The sequence below is a fragment of the Rosa rugosa genome, chromosome 4 (assembly GCF_958449725.1).
Source record: "Rosa rugosa chromosome 4, drRosRugo1.1, whole genome shotgun sequence".
NCBI lineage: Eukaryota > Viridiplantae > Streptophyta > Magnoliopsida > Rosales > Rosaceae > Rosa > Rosa rugosa.
The window spans coordinates 30,128,802-30,156,338 of record NC_084823.1 but is presented as its reverse complement, the minus strand read 5'-3'; the positions used below and the strand labels follow the sequence as shown (position 1 = coordinate 30,156,338).

The 27,537-nt window shown below is 38.5% G+C and overlaps 2 protein-coding genes across 2 annotated transcripts; both read left to right on the top strand.

The window, feature by feature from the left end:
* Window positions 1-4,319: 4,319 nt before the first annotated feature.
* Window positions 4,320-5,515, top strand: LOC133745900 (increased DNA methylation 3-like). Its single transcript, XM_062174062.1, has 2 exons — window positions 4,320-4,568; window positions 4,642-5,515. The coding sequence occupies exons 1-2, from the start codon at window positions 4,406-4,408 to the stop codon at window positions 4,959-4,961; spliced, it is 483 nt and encodes a 160-aa protein (XP_062030046.1). The 5' UTR covers window positions 4,320-4,405; the 3' UTR covers window positions 4,962-5,515.
* A 3,314-nt stretch (window positions 5,516-8,829) lies between these two features.
* Window positions 8,830-11,942, top strand: LOC133745899 (probable inorganic phosphate transporter 1-9). The gene is made up of 2 exons (XM_062174061.1): window positions 8,830-9,674; window positions 10,769-11,942. Exons 1-2 carry the CDS (start codon window positions 8,953-8,955, stop codon window positions 11,616-11,618), a joined length of 1,572 nt encoding a protein of 523 aa, XP_062030045.1. The 5' UTR covers window positions 8,830-8,952; the 3' UTR covers window positions 11,619-11,942.
* Window positions 11,943-27,537: the final 15,595 nt, after the last annotated feature.

The following is a 27,537-nucleotide window of genomic DNA, read 5'->3' as shown; positions in this document are numbered from 1 at the left end:
ATATTTTTTTTGGACAAGGGTGTCTCGGGAGAATCCGGGCCAATATCTGTGGCCCAAGCTATATATTTTTGATAAGTTCGGAATATATTGTTTAGAGGTTAAATAAAGTCTACTTAGAGACTAAGCAATCTTGAGGCAAATCTGGATATTCACTGATTTACTATTAATTATCAAATATTTGATAATTAATGGTGATTTATTTGTTTGATTACCAAGTATTGTGTAAGAAGGAGCAAGGACGTGAGCCATGCAAATATTCATATATTCTCATGAAATTAAGGAGTATGGCAAACACGGAAACAAATGGAAGCATGCAATCACGCTTGATTGTGATCAACAAGGAATATAATATATTAATTGCTCATGCATGGGTCAATTAAGGAAGGTGAATCTCCTTTGTTGAATGAAAAAGGCCAACACGTGGCTACCATACTCACATACATATTTGCATGGCAGAAAATCAATTAAGGAAGTTATCATCTTTAATTGCGTGGATATATGAATATATATATGCAATTAAGACGTGCGTAGCGAACAGTTCGCCCAAGAAGTTCCAAGAGACAATTAACCTTGCCTATATTCTAGCTACGACAGAAGCGGATAATTATCTATTATTATATAAGATAGTTATCAAGACTATTAAGTGTTTTGATTGGATTCAAGACCAATAACTGTGGCCTAAAATATAGTATTGCACTCCTATTAAGAAGAAGAATCTGCAGTGAGTAGCCTATATATAGAGGCTAAAACAGAACAAAGAAACAACAACTCTTCAATCAACTAATCTCTCAGATTATCAAAGTCTCTCCGGAGCAAACCTACATTCAACCTAGTTGAACCCAGCGAAGCTAAAGTCACACTTTAGCAAAACCCGTGCTTTCTCCTACTTCCCAGTGATTGCTCTGCTTAGTCTACAACACTAAGTATCGACTCGGTGACGCAAGAGATCACACCACATGCAAGTCCTTACCCGTAAGGCAAGAAGTCATTTTCCGAAAGGTAGAGAAAAGAACCTGGTGACGAGGTTGGTGCTCTCCTCGTCCACAGCGTTTGAGAAGAAGTCAGGTTAAGGGACGCCCCGACGACTACACCGCAAGGTGTTGGCACGCTCGCGCACTCAAAAGAGACATTTTGCTACCCGGACTAATTTTAGAGCCAAACAGCATATTTTGGCTAATTTGCAATAGACATCTTTGTTCAACTGTATTCCTAAGCTATTATCAGTCGAGCAAATTTTGTGTCCTACTGATTTATACTTTGAAAGTGATTGTGATGCCAAATGATTTAGTCAAAGTCAAGTTAATACTCTATGGGCGAGATATTGTCAAAAGTTCCTATTCCATCCGAAATTTTTTTGTAATCGATAAACCCTGGCCCAAACTCCCTTTTTTTTATTTGATAGTGTAATTTTTTAATTTAATTTTCAGACATTAAAAAAAAAATGCGCGTAGTAATCATTTTTTTTTTCAATGTCAAAAGACTATAATTAAATATGAAAGCCTCTAGGTTAACCAGCGGTTACAACATCAAATAATAAGGCATTTGAGGCATTTATTAGAATTGCGCTGGTCCAAGTGAGGCCATCAAAAAATCTAGGGCTCTTGACCATTTACCCAATTTGGGCCTAACAAATGCCCACAAACTCCACTAAAAGATTTGTGTGCTCACTTAACCCATTTAAATGTAAAAAGACAAGTTTGCCCTCCGAATAATTAAAAAGACATTAAAGACTTCGCTGGAATCCGGTCACTGGTCGGAGGTTCCTAAAGAGGTCGTCGGAGACTTCTATTACCACCAATAAAACCCAATAATTTTTATTGGGGGCAATAAAAGTTTATTAGATATTATTGGGGGCAATAAAACCAGACGCCAGACTCCAATCACTAGCCATTGGTCACCAAAGGCCTCAAAGAGGTCGCCAGAGATTTTATAGGTCACCAGAGAGATCACCGGAGGGAAATAAAAGTTTATCAGGTATTATTAGGGGTAATAAAACCGGTCTCTAGAGGTCCCCAAAGAGGTCGTCGGAGATCTTATAGGTCACCGGAGACTTTTATCACCCCCAATAAAACTCAATAAATTCTTTTCGGGAGGCAATAGAAGTTTATTGGGTTTTATTTGGGGGCAATTAAATCGGACGCCAGACTTCGGTTATCGGTCTAGGGGTTGCTAGAGGTCTCCAAAAGAGGTTGCTGGAGACTTTTGTTACCCTCCAATAAAACCCAATAAATTTTTAATAAAGTTTATTGAGGGGCAATAAAACATGACACTGGACTCCGATCTCCAGTCACCGGTCGCTGGAATCCGATATTCGATCACCGAATTAGGGTGGCCGGTCCCCGGAGTCTGGCTAAGTCTCCGATGACTTCTTTCTCTCTAAGTGACAAAAAAAGAGAGAAAGAGAGGGGGGGGGGGGGCAAAATTGTCCCAAAATTTAACAAAAAAAAAATTAAATTGGGTATTAGGGCAAAAAATATGTAATTTCTTGCTTAACTGAGCAATCTCATAAGATTTTTGGTTAAGTGGAGTTAGTGTACCTCAAATTTGGGTAAATTGACATGTTTTCAAAGATCTATGACCTACATTTGCAATTTCATCGGCTACAAAATTAGCTTTCCTATGGACATGTTTGAAAAAGATAGAAGAGAACATTGTAGCGATCTTCCGGATATCTAGTACAACCTTCAAGATCCTCCAAGGCGGTTTTATAGTCAAGGGCGTAGGCACATTAGGGCCAGAAGGGTCAAATGACCCTTCTCAGCTTTTGGAAATAGTCGCTGATTGGTTGAAATTTTAGATGTTTTTATGTAAATATTAGATTTTAATATGTGATTTGACCCTTCTGACAGCCAAAAAAAATTACTGTTAACAGTTTTGGCCCATCACCAAGTATTACCCACGTGCAACTTGGACTTGCAAGACTCCAACATTCTTTTAAATTTCTACTATATTTTATTAATTGATCAATTAATCAATGATTACCTCATATTTATTTAGTTTTTAAAAAAAATATTTTTCCTTTATCCTAGTCATATTTCTATGCTGTTAACTATATTTCCCAAAGAATTCGTCTTTTGTCTTTCTCAATTTTCTCTCCTATGAACGGCAAGACTTGAAATCAACTAGAGAGTAAGATTTGTTCCCTTGTTAATAAATCACTTCAATTAAAGAAATTTCTTTAATTCATTACAAAGTTTAAATTTTTTTAGAGATTAGTCAATTTAATTTATTCTACCATGAAGATCATAAATAGTGATTTCGGAAACCAAATGGAAGATATGTGGATGAGTGGCAGTATCATTACACATTGGGAAAGATATATTTGCTTGTATTGATGATGAAACCACCATGTATAGAGTTCAAAATAATTAAGAGCAATCGTCGCAAATAATTATAATTGGTTTGAAGATATCTGTTATGTTTGAGTATATTAATAATTTATGATATTGTTTTATTAAAAGAATGATATATAAACTAATATATTTAAATTATTTTTTTAACAATAAACATATGCGATTTTATGTTATTTAATAAAATTATATTTTTGTTTAATATAATCATTATGATTTGAAAAATGACCCTCCTACTTCATATTTCTGGCTACGCCACTGTTTATAGTACCCTTTACGGCATCAATGACAAGTTTCGAGTTGCCCTCTACTTGGACGTTTAAAAAACCTTGTTGCTAGGCACTGATAAGACTATTTCTTAACGCTGTTGCTTTTGCTATTGGAACTGTGGCACTTCCAAATTCTTTTGCAGCTGCAAGTAGAGGTTTACCACTAGAGTCAGCAGCAAAATTCTTATGGCCATAGCCATCAAAGTTTATTTTGACAAAAAATTCTAGGGGGGCAGTAATCGTTTGATTATGCAATTACACTGATGATGATAGTTGACGATTAGTCCTGTCTATTTATTTGATGCAATCAAAATAATTGCAGTTTATATTATATTTTGCACATGAGTTTACGCTACTGACACACGGGTTTGTGATCCATAGCCCATCAATTTATACTCTATGAGAATAAGTTAAATCAAGTTAAACACGAGTTTACACAACTTCTAATAAAAAATCAAGGACTTTATTCTAAACAATCGAGCTATATAAATAGAAGATTTTATTACTTTTTCTCGATGAGAGAAGGTTGTATTACTTAGTGAGATGTGAGATGTGGCTTTCAACTCTTTATTACAAGTTAAACTAATATATTATTAACTTTTTTGGCTTAATAGGTGCATCTGAGATATCAAGACCATAAGGAAGTAAATTGATAGCATATAGCATAAAAAAAAAAAAAAAAAAAAAAAAAAAAAGCATATAGACAGCCCAAATAATGCTGGTTACCATCCATGTCTGAAGCCAGTTGTTGAATGAAGGTACTGCTGGACCAACTATTAATTGGTCATGTACGTTGACACTGGCGTGAGTGCTGGCGTGAGTAATGCTGCCAACTTATTTCGAGCAGACCTGGACGTCTTCGGAGGAAACAAACTGAGATTCTTTGTCTGTAATTTTCATCATATATGCGCCTCTCTTACTTGGATGCACAAGCACTATTTTTGCACTGGTACGCTCTTTTAAATGCCTACCATAATAATTGAAGATAGTGATAACCAAGTATTTAATTCTTGGTCTAACAGGTACAGTTAAATGTATCATCGGAAGTGAAGGGAAGGTTCATATTGAAGGAGTCATTACTCATGACGGAGACCGGACTTGTCGTAAACTCATCAACTTGTACCAAATGAAAGTCGACCAGGAACTATGTGCAGCTGGACCATTTACCATCTCTTTTAATCTTCCAGGATCTGTTGATAATCGGCTGTTTTCTCCTGGCTTTCGGCCAGATGGAATCCTGGAAGTGGTGGTTATGAAATCCAAAATGTCTCGGCAATTCCTCAAGTTCCCTTTTAATGGTAACAAGTCTTCCCCTGTCAAGTTTCCCCAAGTAACCATCTGATGTAAAGTTTCTGTAAGGGAAGTCTGTTCCATGACATACCTCTTTGCTTGTGGGTTAACAAAGAGCATGAAAACGCAGACATCTGCGGTCTCATTTTTTACTGCAAAAACGAATGCGTTCAACTCGATTTACTAGAAAAGGATTTCCCAACAGTTTCAGATGTTTCTTTTCGTTCAATTTACAAAGACGATGAAGACAAGTTGCTCATAGATTTTATTGAGGAATCAATTGGAAACTCATGAAATGAAACTCGGGCTCAAGCTCTTAGCACAGTGAGTGTCCGACTCTGAAAAAGCATCGACATGAAGGATCACACGAGTGCCCATCGCGTTGATTGACCATGCTTTGCTTCAAGTCAAGCAGTCACCCCATTACTTTCAGTGGGAGCAGTATGACGCTACTTGGAGCAAAATTCAACAAAACTGGGGAGCACAAGTAACATGCTTCCTTCTGTGATTGTGTTTCTTCTGCAGGCGAAGACGAAAGCAGTTATGTCAGTCCTTTAAATGGAGATTATTTAACTGAAAGATTAGTCCAAACAAGTGTCACCATTTGAAGGTCCACGCGGTTTTGCAAAATTTTATACTTCTTTGTTCTCTCCATCGTTGTTCCTTCTTTAGTGAGAAAATTACTGATACAGGAAACGTGAACACGATAGTAAGAGGCTCCGTCAAGCGTCGAAAGTCATATAAGCTGAGTTAGAATCCACTAACAATTACGGGCATAGCCGTAAGAAACATAAAGAAATTTCTCTCTAATATTTGATTTTTTATTGATAACTTCAATGAAAATTACAATCTAAGAGGTGCCATATATATGTCACATAGCATAAAACTAATACAACTAGCTAGAAAACATAAAGAACAATTTATTGTAGACTAAAACTAGGAAACCTTATTAAACCTGATTAAATAAAAATCTGAAATAGAATCCTAGATACTAAAGAATAATACGCTTGGAATCCTAATCAAGATTTTGCTTGAGATATAGAATCCCGATATATCCAAAAGAGTAATTTCCATCATTAAGAAGCCTATTTGAATACTAATTTCCAATATTCAAATTATTTTTCTTAATGTGAAGACGCTTCTTTCTTTTCGAGATTTTTTGTTAAAATTGGCTAAAAGCTCGTCCCTACATCAATTACGGTCTAAAACCCCTAGTTTGGCTTAGGAAGTCTGTTAGGGTTTTAAAGACTATCTTAGGATGATAGACGATAATGCTATGTCTTCGTGATTTTCGAATTAAGACTATCATTTTTTTTAATAAAAAAAAACTACAACAAAGATTAAAGATGTTAGAATCTCATACATAGCCAAAATAAAAAATAAAAGCAAAAGGAACAAATAAAAGATACTATTGTTTCGGTAGCAGCCGGCTTCCTAAAATAGAGTGGCCAAAATTAACTAAAAACATAGGCCGTGAAGTTTGCTTCTTGATGAATATGTTTAAAAGAGATGTCTTCACATTTGAGCATATAATGTCTTTGACTAAAGTTTTCATGCGCTAAGGAGTGTTGCACTTTCTCTATCAAGATCTTCAAGTCTCCTTCAACAAGAACTTTCTTAGTCTTTTTCTTAGAGCTCAAGATAAATCTTCTTGAAAAGCAAAAGTTTCGCCAAAAAGATGTTTCTCCATGCACCCTAAATTTTCAGTACCAGTAAATAGATCAACTCAGGATCATCTCTGATGACAAATTCTACAATGACTTTGTTGTTGTTTTTAACCGAGTCATCAAAATTGAATTAAATACATGATTATGTACAACAAGTGATGATAAGAAAAGCTTAAAAAACTTAAGCTGGAAAACTCTGGTGATATCTCTAGGCAACTAGAGAGACATATGGCGGCCATTAAAAAGAAGTCGATCCATGATGATAATATTCCTAGGACTTGGATTCTGAAACTTGACCTACCTACCTAAGCCTCCCCCAATAAATAAATTCCAGCTCCTGCAGCAACTGCATTTTTTGCAACATTTCCTTTGAGATGGCTAAGAGTGCCGGAGATTACCAGGCGTTTAATTTAGCAGTGTTTTATTTATTTCATTATTGTAATTATACAAAAGCTGATGCAGACAAATAATCTACCCTAGCCTAATCCAAAGCAAGCGGCACAAAATGTTAAACAAATTCAATTCCAAGTGAACAACGCTATAACTCATCAAAATGTGTGATTCCCAAAAGTCCAACACGTACCCTTCAATAGGAAAACAACAAAACCATATTGTAAGAGAGCAAAGTTTAGAAGAAACATGTGTGATGTATTATGTTTAACAGGTAAGCTGATGGGATTTATAATATAGTTTGTGAAAAGAGCTTCAAATTGATTGTTTTTTTTTTTTTTTAAATATTGAGATCGTCTTTATTCTATGTTTTAATAGCGGTTCAAATTATGAAAGTTAATTACTCACAAAATGGGGAACTATAAGGGTCCTCAAAATAGTACACTGTATCGCTTTCTCTCTTTTGGTTTGCTAGTACGTATTAGCGTTCGAGTCTCAATTTCCACCAGTTTGTAGTCAATAGCAAGGGCGTAGGCACACTAGGGCCAGAAGGGTCATTTGACCCTTCTCAGTTTTTGAAAATGCTTCCTGATTGGTTGAATTATTATAGACTTCTCCATAATACTGTATTTTAATGTGTTGTTTGACCCTTCTGACAGAAAAGACAAAAAAATGGTTGAACAGTTTTAACTCTCTTACCAATTATCCACAGCTTGGACAATTGCACAGCTCCACCATTCTTTTAATTTCTTATTATATTTTATTCATTTTTCTTTTTTTGGCAAAATACTATATTTTATTCATTGATCAGTTAATGAATGATTATCCTGTATATGTTTATATTTTTTTTACTTGTTTTTTCTTTCTCCTAGTCATCTTTCTACGCTTATATCTATATATGACCAAAGAGTTCATCTTGTCTTTTACTAGAGATTAAGCTTTTGTTTGTAACTTATTAATAACTTCAATTCAAAAAAAAAAAAAAAAAATCCTTTAATTCTTTGTATAGTTCAGAAATTTTTACAGATTAATAAATTTAATTTATTCTACCATAAAAATTATAAAAGGTGATTTGCCAAACCGAACGTGAGATGTGTGGATGAATAACAGTTGATTACATATATTGAGAAAGATATGTTTGATTGTATTGATAATAAAACTCCATTAATATATACCAAAATAAGAGCAATCGTTGTGAACAATTATAATTGGTTTGAAGGAATCTATTATATTTGAGTATTGTAATGATTTATGATTTTTCTTTTATTAGAAGAATGTTATATATAAACTAATATATGCAATTTTATGTTATTTGATGAAATTTTATTTTTGTTTAATCATTGTTATCTGAATTTTGACCCTCCTAGTTCATGTTTCTGGCTACGCCACTGGTCAATAGGTTTGAGGATTTTTGGATTTGTGTGCGTACAACGGGGGATTAGTATGACTTTGCCGGGATGAATTCATAGACCTTGGTCTGAATAGTGATTGAGTGGATGTACATGTTATTAAATCGCTAGCATAACCGAGGCGCATGGATTACTACCTCACCCCCAATCAAAAAAGAAAAAACACATATTAAAAAAAAAAAAAAGTTTCCTTCAAAAAACGATATGAAAAGTCTTTGCAAGTTTTTGACTAGTATATACATGTAGAGAAGACACATACATATGATGCAGATTAAGAATGAGTTGGGTGAATCGAATAATACCGCATATTCATAGAATCATTGACTTGTATTAATACTATAGTAGTCTAATTAAACCTCGGATCACATCAATGTCCTACTCTGCGAAACTACTCCATACCTTCCTCAAGGGCTCAAACTCATAAATATATACGATATTAGTCCAATCACTGCAATCTGTATCTATAGGCTGTGCCTATATCTAGATAGTATAAGTAGAACCATTTTCAGACCAAAAAAAGTATGAGCATTTAGCAACTTAGAGCAAGCAAAAGTGAGATTAGTGAAAGAAAAAAAAAATGGCGCTAAAGGTGCTTTCCGCCCTTGACACGGCGAAGACGCAATGGTACCACTTCAAGGCCATCATCATCGCCGGCATGGGCCTCTTCACCGACGCCTACGACCTCTTCTGTATCCCTCCCATCATGAGACTCCTCGGCCGCATATACTACAACAAACGTAAACCAAACGACATAGTATTCGACAACAACGACAACAACTTCGTAATCCCGGCGCTAGTCGTTACGGCGCTGGTGGGCTTCCCTCTCCTCGGCACTGTCCTGGGGCAGCTGCTCTTCGGCAGGCTTGGGGACCTAGTCGGTAGGAGACGTGTCTACGGGCTTTCGCTGATGGTGATGGTGCTGAGCTCCATAGGGTGCGGCTTCTCCATCTGCACCTCCCCCACCTGCGTCCTAGTCAGCCTCGTCTTCTTTCGGCTCCTCCTCGGCGTCGGCATCGGCGGAGACTACCCCCTCTCGGCGACCATCATGTCGGAGTTTGCCAACAAGAGGACACGTGGCTCGTTCATAGCGGCTGTGTTCTCCATGCAAGGGTTTGGGATTCTGGCGAGCTCTATAGTGACCATCGTGGTGTGCGCCGTCTTTAACTTTGCGAGCAAGCCGGATCCGAAGAAAGCGACGCCGGACGAGGCTGACATAGCGTGGAGGTTGATACTCATGCTCGGTGCAATTCCGGCTGCCATGACGTACTATTGGCGGATGATGATGCCTGAAACTGCCAGGTATTAATTAATTAATTTACTGAAGAACTAAATTTTTTCCTTCCGTTTGTTATTGAATTATATATGTATATGGTTCGTCAACATCTGTGGTGTCTCAGATTGTTTGGCTGTATGTGATGAATGAGGTAGCTATAGCTAGCTGTGAACTTTTTTATTCATAATAGGATGAGCAAGAAATGCTGGTATATATTTGAATTTAGACCCATTTTAGATCTTACTTTTTTGAACGAGTAAAATACATACACTAATAGTTATACATCGTTTTCCAAAGTAAATAGTCTGGTAATATAGAATCATTAATTAGCTGAACGGAAATGTTAATTGGGGCACACATGCAGCTGGATTTTCTTATGGAGAGAGGCAATTAGGTGAAGGATCATAATCTGTCTTATCACCTCATCATGTTTTTTTTTTCACTAGAATGAAAGAAGAAGATATATGGACCCATAAGATATTCATAATGTCGAATGGAGGTCACGGATTTTGCACTAATTTTCTTTCTTTGGCATAAGTTAGGGTACGTGAGTGATCTTAATTTCCCATTCAACACCACCAAAAGGAATTGAAAAATGAGAGAGAGAGAGAGAGAGAGAGAGAGAGAGAGAGAGAGAGACCCTAGGTTGAAAACAAGGACACTAAACAACTTAATTATCAACAGCTTATTTATTATTCCTATTTGGATTTCATATAATAAATTGGAAACAACTTTCGATGGAAATGATCAATTCTAATTCTCACTCACTTTCCTTCTCTTCCCCATTGATATCTCCAATCTCTTCACTCTCCTATTTCGTAAAACATGCCCTAAATTAATGATAGAACCAAAGTACGTAGTCTTTCATTTACTAGTCTCGCTTATAGAAGCCAAAACAGGCCACGCCCAAAAGGGTGAATCTAAACTTGCTAGCTAGCACTTACTAAATTTTATTTAGTAATAGTAAATGTTTTGGTAGTGAAGAATTTTGTTTACTATATCGAAGTACCAAATTTCATTCATTTGTAGCGATAAACATAAACATATCATTTTGTGAAGAATTGAATTGAAATTAGCATTTTCGCTGAATGGATGTGACCAAATTTTTAATTCCTTTCAGGTATACAGCACTGGTTGAGCTAAATGTGGTGCAAGCAGCCAAGGATATGGAGAAAGTGTTGGCTGTTTCCTTGAGTCAAATTGCAGAAGATGAACCAGATTTACTATCAGTAGGACAAAACCCTGCATCATCATATCCCTTCTTCTCCAAGGAATTTTTACGTCTCCATGGCCGCGATCTCTTCTCTTGTGCTGCCAACTGGTTTCTTGTTGATGTTGTCTTCTACAGCAGCAACCTATTCCAGTCTCAAATATATAGAAGATATATCGACAAAAAATACCCAAAATACAATGTTAATCTCTACCAAGATGCTTTGCATGTTGCTGAGTTGCAAGCAATTGTTACAATATGCTCAACAATTCCAGGATATTGGTTCAGTGTCTTCTTCATTGATCGAATTGGAAGGCGAAAAATTCAAATGATGGGGTTTTTCGTCATGGCACTTGTTTATTTCTCGATTGGGATACCCTACAAAACTCACTGGGCAAAAAATACAGATGTAGGTTTCATGGTCCTCTATGGCCTCACTTTCTTCTTTGCAAATTTTGGACCAAATACTACTACATTTATAGTGCCTGTTGAGCTTTTCCCGGCGAGGTTTAGGTCAACTTGTCATGGGATTTCTGGAGCGTCGGGGAAGGTTGGCGCCTTGATCGGATCAATTGGATTTCTATGGGCTGCACATGGTCAAAACGAGGAGGATAAAAAGACGAGAATCGAGAGGTCGTTGATTGGTTTAGGTGTAGTTTGTATTCTGGGATTGGTGGTAACGCATTTCTTCACACCTGAAACTACGGGAAGATCACTAGAAGAGAATGAGAATGAGAATGGAAATGAACAACATGCATGATCAGGAAAAACATGTTACATGGCTAGAGAAGCAATTTTAAGTTCTGTGTGTTATTGGAACCATTAGAGTTTGTTCTCTTATCTCCTGTAGATGGCAGGGATAAAGATTTGATCGAGGGTTTGGGATAACATTAGTGGACTTCGATATGGAGAAGATTTTTGCGTGTAAAGTTTCATTCAATTAGGACCTTGTTCATTTCTTTTTCAACTGAATCTAGCTGACTACGTTTGGGAATGAATCTTGCTCGTTAAGGACTTGATTCTCTAGTCCTGATTGTGAATAACGGTTTGTTGTGAGTAATTAAACCAAATCAATTTAAAGTTTCTCCATGTGGTATACATGCAAAATAGAGTCACATAGCATAAAAGGGCAAAAACAAGGAATTCAAAAAAGACTGATTTCATTCATAGCTTTCAAAATGTCAGTCACAAATTTAAAGTTCAGCAGCAAAATATTTCACCCTGTGGATCAATGACAAGTGTTCAAATTCTAAAAATGTTTATCCTAAAGTTGTACAAGCAGAAAGCTGGCAAAAACAGCCGTTAATTTATTGGAGTACTGCATGCATGATCTGCATGAAATTAGTTATGAACCACCACAGAGCTGATGAGCTAGCCCAGCAGCAGCAGCCTCCTCTCTGGAACACCAGCTTCGCATCATATTCAGGGACAGAGTACTCCAGTTTAATCTTCAATTTCTGCATCTGCATGCATATTATATACTAATATATATATATATATATATATTAGTGCTTGTTTTTCAGTAGAGAGGGAATTGATATGAAGCAAGCTAGACGTACGTAGTAATTAAGCTGCAGATGAATTTTATACATGGATGGAAGTGTAAGAATGGTAGGTGGCTAACTCTGTGTCTCAAGTTCGATGAAATACTGTTGTATATTGTAGTACAGATCGATGGATGGTATTAATGAATGGAGCTAGCTAATTAAGCTAGCTGGGGTAAGAGGGTCAGGACTCAGGAATCAGGGACGGACCTGCACTGACAGGAACCACCGACCTACTCAGTTGAGGGTGTGATTCTGCAAAGCAAACTTGCAACTTTGTCAGTCTCCCTCTGTTCATTTCATCAGTTTTGCTGTATTAATCTTTATGTTTACTCAGCCTCCCCAAAAAAATGTATTTCTAGCAGACTACTCTTACCATCTAAACCAACTGTACATGAAGAATTGATTTGTATCCAGGTGTTTGTAGCTATCGATCAACACCAAATAGTTTCTTAGTATTATTCTGGCGTTCGTTTATATATATATATATATAGACCCGTTCCAAAGCGGACGTCCGCACTTTCGCTAAAGTGCAGACGTCGATCTTCTACAGCGTTTCAGGCCTCGACAGCGGCGCCAATAGGGCCGGACGGAGGCCGGAGGCATTCCAGACAGCTTCTGGGCAGTGATCGAGGTCGGAGGAGGTCGAGGTTGCAGGTTTCTGGGCAACGACCTCACCTGCAACTGCAGGTTTCTGGGCAGCTCTGCAACCACGTCACCGGCAACTCCACCGACTACAGACCAGTCCGTCCGACCCCTGGCCTCCGTCCGGCAAGCCCCGTCGTTCCGTCGCGCCCCGAGCCGAGCTGCAGCGTCGACGTCCGCACTTTAGCGAAAGTGCGGACGTCCTCTTTGGAACAGCTCCGTGTGTGTGTGTGTGTGTGTGTGTGTGTGTGTGTATTAATGCATGTATCGATATATCAAGTAGATCAATTTGAAATATGAGTACATTAGCTTCATATATTGGTAAACTATAGAGAGTTGATATACCATTAATGTATCAATACGTTATTATAACATAGAATTTTTAAATATTTTTCACGGATATGTGGATCTAAAGTTTCAACTATTTCTTATTTGAAATCTTCAGAGTTTAGTGTCCATACTTTTCCTCGGACTACTATGTTCCTAGTTCAGGATGTTATTCCATTATCAAGGTGTCTTAATTTATTTATGTTCTTTGGTGTATATCACCTTCGTGGATGCTCGTGAAATTAATATGCCTATAATAAGCACACAATTAAATCTTGCAAGCCTAAATCGTTAGTTGCTAATAGTAATGGAAAGTAGGAGTCTTCAATAGTGGATATTGTTAATCTGAGACTTGATTCCACACTAAACTCTATACTGTGCAGCAAACAAAACAAAATTATTTACTTAAGCTAGACTCAACAAAAATCACAAACTTTACAGACATAAACTAGACACACTAAAGTACATGCATTCAAAATTTGGGATTAATCGGAGTTAATTTACTATGTTAAATAAATAAAACAAATAGATGGCAGAAAGCTTGTGAAAATAGAATACAATTTTTGGGGTTTTTGATATGTGAAAACAATTTGAGAAAACAACGCTAAGAACTCATTCTCTACCACCAAACACACTAAATCATATCAATAATGTTCAATCATGGTTTGCTAATTTTAAATGAAGTTATCCGAAGTAATTAACTCACAAACTCGAATTAACTCATTACCCTTTCTTAGTCGTTCTTCTTTAAGTGTATACAAGCTCACCACTTAATCTATTTCTGATCAATGCAACCTAGACACAAGCTCACTAAGTTTAACATATCAAAATCATTAAGAAAGAAAAGGGTTTGGGGTAAATCTAGGGTCATAAGCACAAGTACGTTGAATTTTTTTTTTTTTTTTTGAGATAGTGAAACAATAGTTTATTTTGAAACCTAGTTTGCATCGAATATGATGTTAAAATAGTGGTTTTAGTTAGATATTCTAATTTAGTATTCAGAGATCCTAAAATTTTTGTACAATTTTAATCTCCATTTTACCCATATGCGAATTAAAATAAAATAAAAATTAAATAAGCAAAAAAACCTAGCAAATCAGCCGCAATTGTCAATTTAAAATTTATATTATCAATAAAGCCAGCATATGTTTTTATCTTCCATAAAGCCACTAAAATATAAAAATTTGTTTAAGGAAAACTGAATTGGGAGAGAATTGAGTCGTACATTCATTGATAATAGGGGCCTCTTTATATAGAGGATTACAAGCATAGAGATAGAGTTGTACATGGAAACATAATCGTACATTGATTGGATATCTCCTAAGATTCTCCGAGAATATCTCTAATATAAACTCTATTTCAACTAGAGCAAGTAATCTCGAGTTTGGGCCAGACACATATTCTGGATTTACTTGAACACTCCCCCTTGTGTCGCCCAAACGTGGTGCTCCTCTCGTTGCCTCATTAAAAACCTTGCCGAGTAACAAAAATCTTGTGGGACAAAAATAACCTCGGTCGAATGGGAAAAAGAGCACAACACGCCCTTCACATTTCGAGACCATACATGTAGACATCTCCCCCTGATGTCTGCATCTCCCCCTGATGACAACGGTCGTGGGAGTTCGGATAATTTCCGCAAACGATGCTACCAACATGTTTCTCGAAAGTGGAATTTAGGCAATGACTTAGAGAGCAAGTCTGCCACACTGTCCTCAAATTGAACCTAATTCACTTTGATCTTGAGGAGACTCTGTTGTTGCTGATTATGCTTGGCGTTGTCGCATTTGATGTAGCCTTGCTTCATTTGTTCAAAACAAGCAGCATTATCCTAAATGCTCGTAGGCTCATCTGTGGTAGACTTCAAACCACAATTGTTCGAACATGTGTAATTATAGTTCCAATCCATATAGATTCACGAACCACTTCGTGAAGAGCAATAATCTCTACATGGTTAGAAGATATAGCAACTAGGGTCTGTTTTGTAGACCTCCAAGATATCACGGTCTTTTACCCATGGTGAACACTTAACCAGTTTGGGAATGACCTTTGTGTGGGTCTGAGAGATACCCAACATCAGCAAAACCTTCCAAAAGACATGTTGTTTTGGGATGGGGATAGAGGACGCAGGCCAGTGTTGGCGGCGTTCCTGGTGTGTGATGGGTCCGAATCCATCATCTCTCTGTAGGGATAGAACAAGCCCATATCAATCGTATATCTCAAGTACCAAAGGATATCTTTTACACCAAACCAATGGCGTCGCGTTGGCGCAAAGCTATATCTAGCTAACAAGTTCATGGCAAATGAGATGTCCGTTCTTGTGCATTGAGCTAAGTACAATAATGCGCCTATTATACTAAAGTAAGGCACTCCTGCCTCTAGCACATCTTCGTCATCATCCTTTGGACGAAGAGGGTCCTTTTCAGGATCAAGACTACGGACGATCATGGGGGTGCTTGAAGGCTTGATCTTGTCAAAATGCCTAAGCATCTATCAACACGATGCTCTAGTTCCAAACCGAGACATAATCGTGTTCTCCCAAAATCCTTCATCTTAAACTCGGATTTCAAGTGTTCAGCGGTTTCCCTCAACTCTTTAAGGGCTTCCAATGAATATCATGTCCAACATGAACTGCGATAGAATCCGAAACTTGTTATGAAAACGCGTGGGCATATCCCTTCCCAATCAAGTAGTTATTTTAGTGAGCGTTTCAACCTCTTTGTAAACGCGCTCCGTGGTCTAGAGCCACTTGACTTGCGTAAATGAAGTTCACCATGAACCTTCATGTATATTCCGTATCTAGATCCCCATAGAGATACGTAGTGATGACATTTGTAAGCTGCATGTTCAGTTATTTGGAAACTATCAAACTGACAAGGTAGTGGAGTGCAATGACATCCATTACGAGAGAATATGTCTCATCGTAGTTGATTCCAGGGCATTTTGTGAGAAGCCTTGCGCCATAAGGCGAGATTACCATCTCTTTTTCTCATCACGCATTCTAACGAAGACCCATTAGTCAATAGGTTTTATGTTAGGAGGTGTTGGTAGCACTGGCTCAAAAACCTTCCTCTTCGTTAGAGAATCCAACTTAACCTGGATCGCATCTTTCCATTTAGGCCAAATTTCTCTACATTGGCATTCATTCATCAACGGACTCAACAAACTCATGCGCAATGAAATGCGCAACTACATCATCAATTATGATGGAGTTTCTATCCCACATCTCATGTACACTAGTGTAATTTTCATAGAGCTCTATATTCTCAGGAATAGGTTCTGATGTTGAGGCGTCCCCCAATGATAACCATAATCCGGAAGATTCTCATGAGACGAATTTTGTGTCTTGATGATCAAAGGATTGAAATGTGCCAAAGTATCCTTCGAACTGACGGACCTCCCACGCATCCTAACTTAGGCCATGGCCTATAATGCCGGAGTACCACTCTCTTTGGCGTTGGCGCCATGCCTACCTCCGTGTAGGGTGTCGCTACATCCTCTCGTAGGGACGTCCTTCCTTGCAGGCATGTTTGCAGCATATTTGTGTGATCTCGTCACTTTAACTGGGATCGAGATGAGACATAGTGGAGACAGACTACGACAATTCCTGTCGTTCCTGTTGAACATCCGTGTTCTTATCTCCCCCTAATGACGGGAAGATTGTCTCTTCAAAGTGACATTCGCAAATCTAGAGGTAAGGAGATCGCCTAGCAAGGGCATTTAAGTGGCAGACGATTGTTGGAATCTCAAATCCAACGTAGTTGCCCATTCGTCTATAAGGACCCATCATAGAGCGCTGTGGCGGTGTAATTGGCACATAAATGGCACACTCAAATATGCGTAAGTACGATACTTGTACCCAGTCACTAGCTGTAACACAGAGGTACATTGAGTAGCGGTGGGTCGTAGACGAATTAGCATAGATGCATGCGATATTGCATCACCCCAAGCGAATATAAGGAGATTGATGCGCATTACCAATGTCCAGACTACCATCGTAGTCGTTTCCGCGAGACCATTTGGGTGTGTACATGGGAATATGATGTCCAACATCAGTCCCATTGCAATAACCATCGAAAGTCTTCGATGTAAACTCTCTAGCATCGTCAAGTCCAATTGACGGAATAGGATGATCTGGGGAGTGAGCCCGTTGTCATATGATATGTGCTAAGAGTGTAGCATAGGCAGCATTTACAGGTGGACAATGGCACAACACGTGACCAATGTGTTTGCGTGTCAACCAACATTATGAGATATTTAAACGTCCGCAAGTTGGTTGAATCAGTCCACAAAATCCCTACGGATTCTATGTAAGAACAGAATGAGTATTGTCATATCCTTTGCATAGGACGGTCTCAGTCCTAATTTTCCTAAGGAACAGGCTTTGTAAACGAGCGAGAGGTTTTAGAAGCAACCAATGAGGATTGTGGTTAGGCCTGAGCGTCTGAAACACTACTTGAAGCAAAGTTGGTGATTGTAGCATCACCTAGGGCGCCATCACCATGATGGACGCCATCCATGGTGTCATGGATAGGGACTGTGCCAGCCCTAGGCTGGTGGTGGACGGCGGCGGTGCCAGAGGCAGCGGCTGCGGTCACACTTAGTCCAAGAATCAACCTTTGATTCATGCTTCATTTCGCTCGAGAGAATGGATGTCCGTGTGAAGTCTTTTGTAGACGGATCATCATATTATAACTAGGATGATCTATCCTGTCGTGACAAAGCCAATATTTGTCTAAATCCAATTGGATTAAATAGCTCGGATAGTGACATAGAATCCACTAGAGAGACACATAAACTTCTCTAAGATGCACTGCAACCGCTTTTACAATGTTTGGACTGCATTTTCGGTTGCACCGTTTTATCGGTGCAGTTTGCACCCAAACCGCATATTAAAACATCTAACAAAAACCTGGAAATTTGGCAGGCTCCAAATTTGAAAGAAAAAAAAATCAACTAAAACTTGAAACATTCTACTTCCAGCAAACCAAATTCCCAACTACTAATCAACCAAATGTGGAAACAAAATATAAGCAAACACTAGAAGAAACATACAGACCAACTACCCGAGAAACATACAGAGCATTCCCAAAGTTCAACTTAACCAAATGCAGAAAAGGAAATAGGGGTTCATCAAGGTGCCAAATTACAGACCATTCCCAAAGTCTAAATTCACCAAATGCAGAAAACTGAAAAAATAAATGGCAGTCCAACAAACAAGCAAATGCCAAACTCCAGCGCTGCCGAGTGCCGACTTCCATCTTCCTCCAAGCAATCTTGCCCTTCACTTCATTCCTCAGTGTCACTAACAACACTTGCTCCTCCATCTATCCATCAAATTCCAACAAGTGCAAAACAGAAAAACAAAAAGAAGTAAGCCAACATTGCAGCTCAATGAACTCATTATACATGTGCAAAACAGAAACTGAAAAAGCCATTATTATACCATTGAAAAAGCAGCAAACATGAAAACTCTTACCAATTTCTAGCTTTTCCAACTCCTCATAAAGCTGCAGCTCATCTTTGGTTGGTTCCTTATATGCATCAAATCCCGCTCCCCTTAGCCAATCACTTAAGCAAACCAATCCCTCAACCATCTTAGGGGTAAGAGAAGCTCTAAAAGGGTCCACCACTCTCTTTCCAAGGCTGAATGCAGATTCGGACGCCACGGTTGAAGCAGGTACAACGAACACATCTTTGGCAATTTGGGACAAAATGGGGTATCTTGGAGCATTCTCCTTCCACCAAGCCAAAATTTCAAACTTGGGGTTCGAAGGGTCTTCTGAAGCTTCCAATAGATACTTGTCCAGCTCATTCTTGATCACCACAACATCTTTCTCTTGCCGCAAAAGCTTGAACTGAAGCAGATTTGCTGCATGACTATCCTCATCAGCTTGCTGATGCGTAGACTCAATCCTTGGCATTGTCACATTCCTTGAAGCTGCTGTAGCAGCTGGATCTTCATCTGCAATTCAAGAAAAAATTGTTCAATTAGTGTATACTTGTACTATAAACTGTGATACAAAATCGAAAATATGAAAATAGAAAAAATAGTAAAGAGTTACCTGCATAAAAATCAAACAGTGAGCTCAAGGTTGTCTTCACGTCATCGATCATCTCTTGCACACATCCTTGATCTGCTTGCAACTTTGGGAAGAAGAATTCAAGATACAATAGCTTGTATCTTGGATCTAAAACCACGGCAATAAGAAGAATTTTGTTTAAATCTTCAAGCTGCAGCCAATACTTGTCAAACTTCTTTTTCATCGAGGTGCCAATGCTAACAAGAAGAGGATCCTCACTAGCTATGCACTTATCAAGCTCACCAACAATTGTGCACATCCAAAGTAGAGGCTCATTAGCAGTTACATGCTTAGTGGCACTAAACTTCAAGGTTGTGTCATAGAAGATGTTGAGAAATTTGACGAGCCTTGCTGCCTTTTCCCAATCTGTAGCTCTAGGAGGCCCTTGTCTCTTGCTTCCACCCACTCTCTCTTGAAAGTAATTCTCAAATTGCTGATCCTCATCCTCAAGCCTCAAAAAAGCCTTCTTATACTTGCACGCAAGATCCAACATAAAGTATGTTGAATTCCATCGTGTGCAAACATCTAAAGGTACGATTCCTCCCTTATGCTCAATCTTCTGTTGAGCTGCACATTTCCTAAACTTCTCTAATCTTGCAGGTGATGATCCAATATACTTAACACAATTTCGAATACCATCGATGGAAGAGTCTAGCTCCTCCATACCATCCCTCACAATGAGGTTAAGAATGTGGCAGCAGCATCTCAAATGCAGAAAACTGCCTCCTAACACCAACTGATTCCAATTTCCTATCTTCTCCCTCATGTAGTCTAGGGCCACCTGATTTGGACTTGCATTATCGACAACAATTGTAAAAACCTTGTCGATCCCCCACCTAATCAAACAAGATTCAACCAGCTTGCCTATTGTTTTACCCTTGTGATTTGGAATCACACAAAAGTTTAAAATCCTCTTGTGCAGCTTCCAATTAGAATCTACGAAATGAGCAGTCAACACCATATAATTAATGTTTTGGATACTTGTCCAAGTATCCATTGTGAGTGAAACCCTTTGCTGATTAACAGCTAAAAACCCCCTAATCCTCTCCCTATCAGCCTCATAAAGCTTCCAGATATCTCTAGCTATTGTTCTCCTAGAAGGTGACTTAAATTGAGGTTGAGTCACCTTCATGAAATCCTTAAACCCTTCATTCTCAACAAAAGAAAATGGCAGTTCATCACGAACCACCATTTTCGCACAAGCTACCCTAGAAGTCTTCTTATCATAAGCAACAGCAATTAATTTACCTCCACTATCAGCCAAATCAAAGGTCAAGTACTTCTGCCTCTTATTCGGGACATAGATTGGCGATTTCCTGCACTGGTACATCACGTGTGTCCTCATCGCCGATGTGCCATTGCTTCTGGAATCGCTTGCGTAGGTTTGGGGGCAGTACTTGCACCTTGAACGCCCTGGCTTCAAGAAACTCCCATCTGGATTCTTCAACTTCTCGAAATGCTGCCACACAATTGAGCTGTTCTTCCTCTTGCTTGATCCATCTTGTTCTCCAGGAAGTGGGGGAAGTGGGGGAAGTGGTGGAAGTGGTGGTACTGGAATATCACTTTGGACAACTGCAGGAGTAGGAGTCACTGTGGGACTCGGTGTGGGGGTCATCCCAATGCTAGAGTCTGCAGTTCCAGTTGGACTCGGTGTCGGAGTTGAGGAAATCCCCTCCATAATCTGCACATATCCATGAAAAACAATGAAACTCAATCACCAAAAACCAATTGAACTACATTAATAAAGTAAATAAACTATAAAATCAGAAAGCCCCAAATGGATTTTCAAAACCCTAATTCGATTTTCAAAGCCCCAAATCAGCAAAACCTTTTCTTGAAATGCATCAAAGTATCAAACTACTAATCAACCATCTGATGACCCAACTACTAATCAACCATCTGATGACTCCAAGATTGACCCATCAGAGAAGACGAATAGATGTGTTGTTGTGTGTGTCTGTGTACATATGAAGAGAAAACGAAAAACATTGAAACGGAGACAGAGCAGATTATAGCCACTCTGTACCTTCTTAACACCAGCGCAGATCTGGGACGCGTTTCTTAACACCAGTACCTTCTTCCTCGTTCTTTGTTTCTTCACTCCTAATAAGCACAAAGAAAGTAAAATTAAGAACCAGACTTGTATCAACTTGATTTGAAGTTTTGATTTTGAACATTGTTGAACTACTCTAATCTTACCAGCTATGAGGTTCAGGCCGTGAGAGAAGGGAGAGAGGAGCCGAGATGAGCGGAGAGGAGCGCTGGCGTCGGTGGTAGAGAGGAGCGGCCCAGAGAGAGACGTTGTGGGAGAAGAGGGAAAATAGAAGGAAGCGGCGAGTCTAGGCTTAGGGACTTAGGGTTAGTCATGTGAAATAGAGAAATAATATAAAAAATTATTTTGAGACCTGCAAAGTTAGCAAAAATTTACAGAAAACTGAAAGAATGCTGACAGAATGACCTTTGTCCATTCAAACCTGAATATCGGAAGCTAGTGGGGTCACATTCAGAAACCCTTTGGTAGGAATGAAGTAGACATCTGGGGCTTCAAATCCATATAAGGTTTGTCTCATTTGGACTCCAGGAAGTATCCCATGTTTTGCACTTTATGTGGCTCAGCTTCCCAGTTTTCTGGTTTTCTGCCCCGACCTTTCTGTACTCAACTAGAGACTGCAGACTCATTAGAACTCGGAATTTTGATCTGCCAACGCCATTAAAAAGTAGACTTCTGGGGCGTTGGATCTATATATGGTACGTCTTATAGTTCTCAGTGAGCTGTGATCGGCAGCCGTTCAAATTGAACTGATTAGTGAGGCAGAAAAATTGTTTTGCTCAAAAGTGATTTTCCTCAAACTTTCCTCAACTATATGACCTGCACACATACCAAAAACATAAAAAAGAACAAAGGGAGAATTCCACAAATGGTCACTCAACTATGACTCATTCGACAGTTTGGTCACTGAAGTTTCAAATATATCACTTTGGTCACTCAACTATTACACTCTCAATCACTTTAGTCACCCAATGAGTATTTTTTTTAATGAAAAAAATTAACAAGGTGACTAAAGTGATTGAGAGTGTAATAGTTGAGTGACCAAAGTGATATATTTGAAACTTCAGTGACCAAAGTGTCGAATGAGTCATAATTGAGTGACCATTTGTGAAATTTTCCCAAAGAACAAATATGAAGCAAAGATTGAGAAGAAAAGGAATAAAGAGAGCGTCTCTTATAAGTAGAAGCTTTAAATGCTGCAATCTTCTTCCTCTATTAATTGGGTTGCCTCCCAAGAAACGCTTGGTTTAATGTCTTCAGCCTGACATAGCAGCTCTTCATCATCAAGAGTAATCAAGAGGTTTAGGTCTTGGTTCCACAAGATGCTTAACTCTCTTTAGTGAAGTTTCATGGTCTCTTGACAGCAACTTGGGTACCTTAGGAGCAATGGAAATATATGATTGGATACTCTTCTTTTTCTTTCTCTTCTTCCATTGTCTCCATCTTCGATTTGATCCACCAAGCATGGATAGAAAGATCTCCTCATTAGATTTCAGATGCTCACAGATCACCATCTCCACATGATCGACAAAGGCAAGAGCGTTGTGGATAGAAGGAACATGCGTAGAGATTGAATGTGACAAGGAATAATCAGGTGGTCTACCAGGTGCTAGAAGTAGAGGCCCAAACATAGGAGCTTTGATGGTCTCCTTCTCTAAGGAATCACCTATGTTATCCTTGTAATGTTCTTGAACCTCATGATGTATTGTGATTGCTTCCGGCCTGTGGAACACATTGTCATTAAACTCAACTTAAAGTTCCTCATGGTAAGAGTCCTCATCATCACTATATGCACAGGCTTCAAGCTCATTCGTATACCGTACTGCATAATCCTCACAAGTCACGGCCTTGAGTTTCTCTTCATGGAGGTCATCCAAATCCAAGCCTTCATCCTCATAAAAGATTGATTTAAGTGGTGCATCATGAGGTTGAAGCAAAGTCGTAGCCGTAGGGGCCTCCTATAGAGTTATCATAGGTGTAGGAGGGTGCTCTTGCCGTACCATGGTCTCTAAAATTTCATCAAGTGCTGGCCAATCATCATCCTCATTTATGGACAACTCTTGAAGTGGTTCTTGCTCCCTTGACTCTTGATTCAAGTAGGCCAAAATTGTCTCCACATGTTGTTCAATCTTCTCAACAAATTCGTTAATATCCTGCCTACAAGTTCTCATGTCCTGGATATAAGAAGAAACATTATTAGTCATAGAAGCAACTAATTCTTCAAGAGAGTCACCTTGAGGTGTTGGCGATTGATAATCATGGTATGAGGAAGCTTCAAAAGCATTAAGGCATCCTTGTTGGGCATTTGGGTACCCACTCCACTTAGAGTATGGAGGATAATCCCATGCCGGATTGTACGCAGGCGCATATTGATCATTCCAATGCCCTCGGTTTGCTTGATATCCTCCAAACATGCTATTTTGATGAAAGTCACTTTGATATTGCATGTTTGGACATGTTTCCGCTGAATGCCCAACCATGGAGCATATGGAACATGCTTCAGAATCTTGATGCCACATCTGAAACAAAGGAAACAAAAATAAAATTAGTAATATATACAAAAACAATCAAAACAGAAAACAAGAACACAAGTAATTAGAACACAATAGTCCCCGGAGACACGGCGCCAAAAATTGATAGCTAAATTTATAAGCTATTGATTTTCCTTATTCACACTTAAGATTATCAATTGTAGCAAGGGTAAACAAGGGTCTTTCCCGCAGAAGACTAAAGTTCTAACTACTGAAAACAATGTCACAAAAGTGACCACTGTTCCTAGTGAACAGCAGTCGAAGACCTAATTAAAAACCTAATCTAAACTATTCAGAAAATTATGAAAATTAACAGTGATGTACTAGACACACAGGAAGTCTAGCACTAAAAATTTGGGATTATTCTGAATTGATGTACTATTCTAAACAAATACGAAAATATAGAGTACAGAAGCTGAAAATAACAAAAACTGGTTTTAAGATGGTTTGAAAACAATATGATGAAGATAGTTAGGGAAGATGCACCCACCCCAGACAATCACACACAAGACAATTTGTTCAATCCTAATTCAATTAATCTAGATGAGGATGCTCAGGTTGGCTCGGTACGCTTGAACACAACGTATTACCCTTTCTTACTTTGTACGCTAGGCAGGAAGTGCTCTACACCTAGACTATTCCCAAGCAATGCAACCTAAAGGTATGTTTATTAGATTTAACATGCAGAGATCATTAAGGTCTAAAAGAGTTTGAGACATCACTCGGCATCGCAATAAACTTAGCGCCTTGCTAAACCTAGGACCTAGTCTACTTGATAGTGAAAACTAACAATTGCTTCTCTAGAAGGTTTGAGGAGTCCAACTATTGACACAGGCATCAAACAATCAAAGCGGTAGAACCCTAACATGCATACTAAGCGTGCACTCAAAGCATACAAGCAAGCATTCATCAATGGAAAAGTAGTAAACTAAAGTCTCATCTTGAATTAAAAGAAAATAAAATCAAAAGTCAAATCATCTTGTAGTTCATGTCTAGGGGCTTCAAGCAGCCCCCTAACTAATAAAAACTATCGAAATATAGAAGAAACAAAGCAAACTAAAGAAGGGGAGGAAGAGAGAGAGAGAGAGAGAGAGAGAGAGAGAGAGAGAGCTGCTGCAAATTGGTCTCCTTTTATATATGCTTAGAGGTTGCCTTCATCTTTCTTGTTGTGTAGGAAATCCAAAACCTAAAAGAATTAGGGTTCACGTGCTTAGGTGGAGTTTTCCTATTGGCTCTTGAACTTGATGACTTATTCCAACCATTCACATCGTGCCATTTGTCCATCATAAGTCGGAATAGGATACACAAACTCGTCCTCGGGCTTTTCGGTGTGATTTGGGCTTCGAAATATAAATTCCAGTCCAACCTCAGATTCACGCAGCCTGACCTTCTTGTACAAAATCGGCCATAACTTCCTCTAGAAAAATGATATTGATGAGCCGTAAAAAGATCTGGAAACTAGACATATGAAGCTTTCCATCAATATAAATATCATCCTCTGGATCATTGTGAAATGGTCTCAGTGATCTGTCGAAGTTGACTGATCTGCACAGGCAGATTTCCTGATTTGGCCTTTCAATCCCTCTTTTACTTCTTTTCCTCTTCTTTTGCTCAAAGATACCTATAAAACAAATAAACAACGTAAATAACGAGAAAATACACTAAACTAACAAAGAAAGTATAGAGATTAACGTTATTAATATCGCATAATTATGCTCCTATCAAGGATCTGACTTATGAGGAGAAACCGATCCAGATACTCGATAGAAGGGAGCAAGTACTCAGGAACAAGACGATACCTTTGGTTAAAGTACTTTGGAGTAATCATTTGGTGGAATAAGCTACTTGGGAACCAGAGGATCATATGAGACAGCAGTACCCCCATCTTTTCTAACAGGTATGCAAATTTCGAGGACGAAATTTTTTTAAGGGGGGGGGGGGTGAATTGATACACCCCGTATCTGATTTACCCCTTTTTTGTGTATAAGTGAATTATTATACGTTTTACTGTCCTCGGTTTCAGTTTTTATCATTTGGGGGGGTGCTAGAAGTTGACTTTTTATGGGATAACAATTTGAGAAAATTTTCTTCACGAAAGTTGTAGAGGACATTAAACCGAGTTCATGGACAAATGATACACTTAAATCGGAGTTTGTATGCGAAAGTTATGGCTAAAATACTAAAGTTACGGTTCATTTCCGGAAACCAACACCCCCCCTCTCGGTAACTCTCTCTCTTTCCGGTTGGCCTCTCTCCTTCTCCCCTTCGTTTTCTGCCGTCCGGTCACCTGACAGCGTGTCACCGGCCATTTTGGAACCCCCTCTTCATCCTCTACATGCCAATAACCGTGGGTCACGACAATTTGGCCGGAATAGAGAGAAATCAAGCCAAGAGCAACACTGTAGCAAATCAGAGTTTTCCGGCAAATTCTTCCAATTCCGGCCATCTCCGGCCACCAAACCGGGTCTAATAGAAGCGCCTCGAGCCATTGATCATTTTCCCTCAAGCTTCTAGCTTCAATTCACAGTGTGGAGAGAGAATCGAAGAAATTCCCGATTCTAGGGTTTGAAATTTCTGAAAAATTTTCACCGGCCAATCTCGAGCACTTCTAGAATTTATTGTAGTTGACAAAAGTGTTGGGCTTGTTGAGTAGGTGTTGCTGCCAAAATTTGGTGGCCGGCACGCGCCGCCACTGTGGGTGGCGTAGAGGCGCATGGAGCAGGGTTTTAGTTTTTGTTTTTGGCTAATTAAACCATATAATTGATATAGATTTTGTATATGTGATTTTGGTGAAGATTGGAGAAGTTTTTAGTCGATTATGAATTTCTGAAAATTTAGAATTTCGGTTATCGATTACGAGAATCCGACCGTCAGATTTCTCTCGAAGTTGCCTAGAATTTTTAAATCGGTGAATCGACATTATTAGTGTAGTTGGATAGAATCCAATGTGGATTGAAGGAGTTGGGTTTGAAGGAGACGTTTAGAATTTCGATTTCTAACTATCGTAAATTTAAATTCCCGTCCTGTAATTATATTTTTACAAGTGCTATTCATACAGGACGAGAGGAGTCTCCATACAAGGAAAATACCAATCGACGACAGGATTAGCCGAATACTGTGATTGGACTTTTATTTTAAGAAATGATGCATGCATTTACTTTATCAAATTAATGCTTTACTAATTAGCATGAAATTTATCGAGCATATTATTTTAATTTCGGATTATCACATTATTTTATTTGGTTAATGCTTCTAGCATGATTTCGATTTTTAAATTTTCTATGCTCGATTTGGATAACATGGTTATTGTTTGTTTTTTTTCGACAAATCATTTTCTGAGATAATTTCCGGAAATTAAGTTAATTTCTTTTGTCGACTTGAATTTCTTATAATTACTTTTTCGAAATGGGATTTCGAGGGAAGAATAATTATCATTTATAATTTAATCTTATGAATTGTTACCCGTTTGAAATTAATTTGACGTGTGGGACACGTCGTTGCT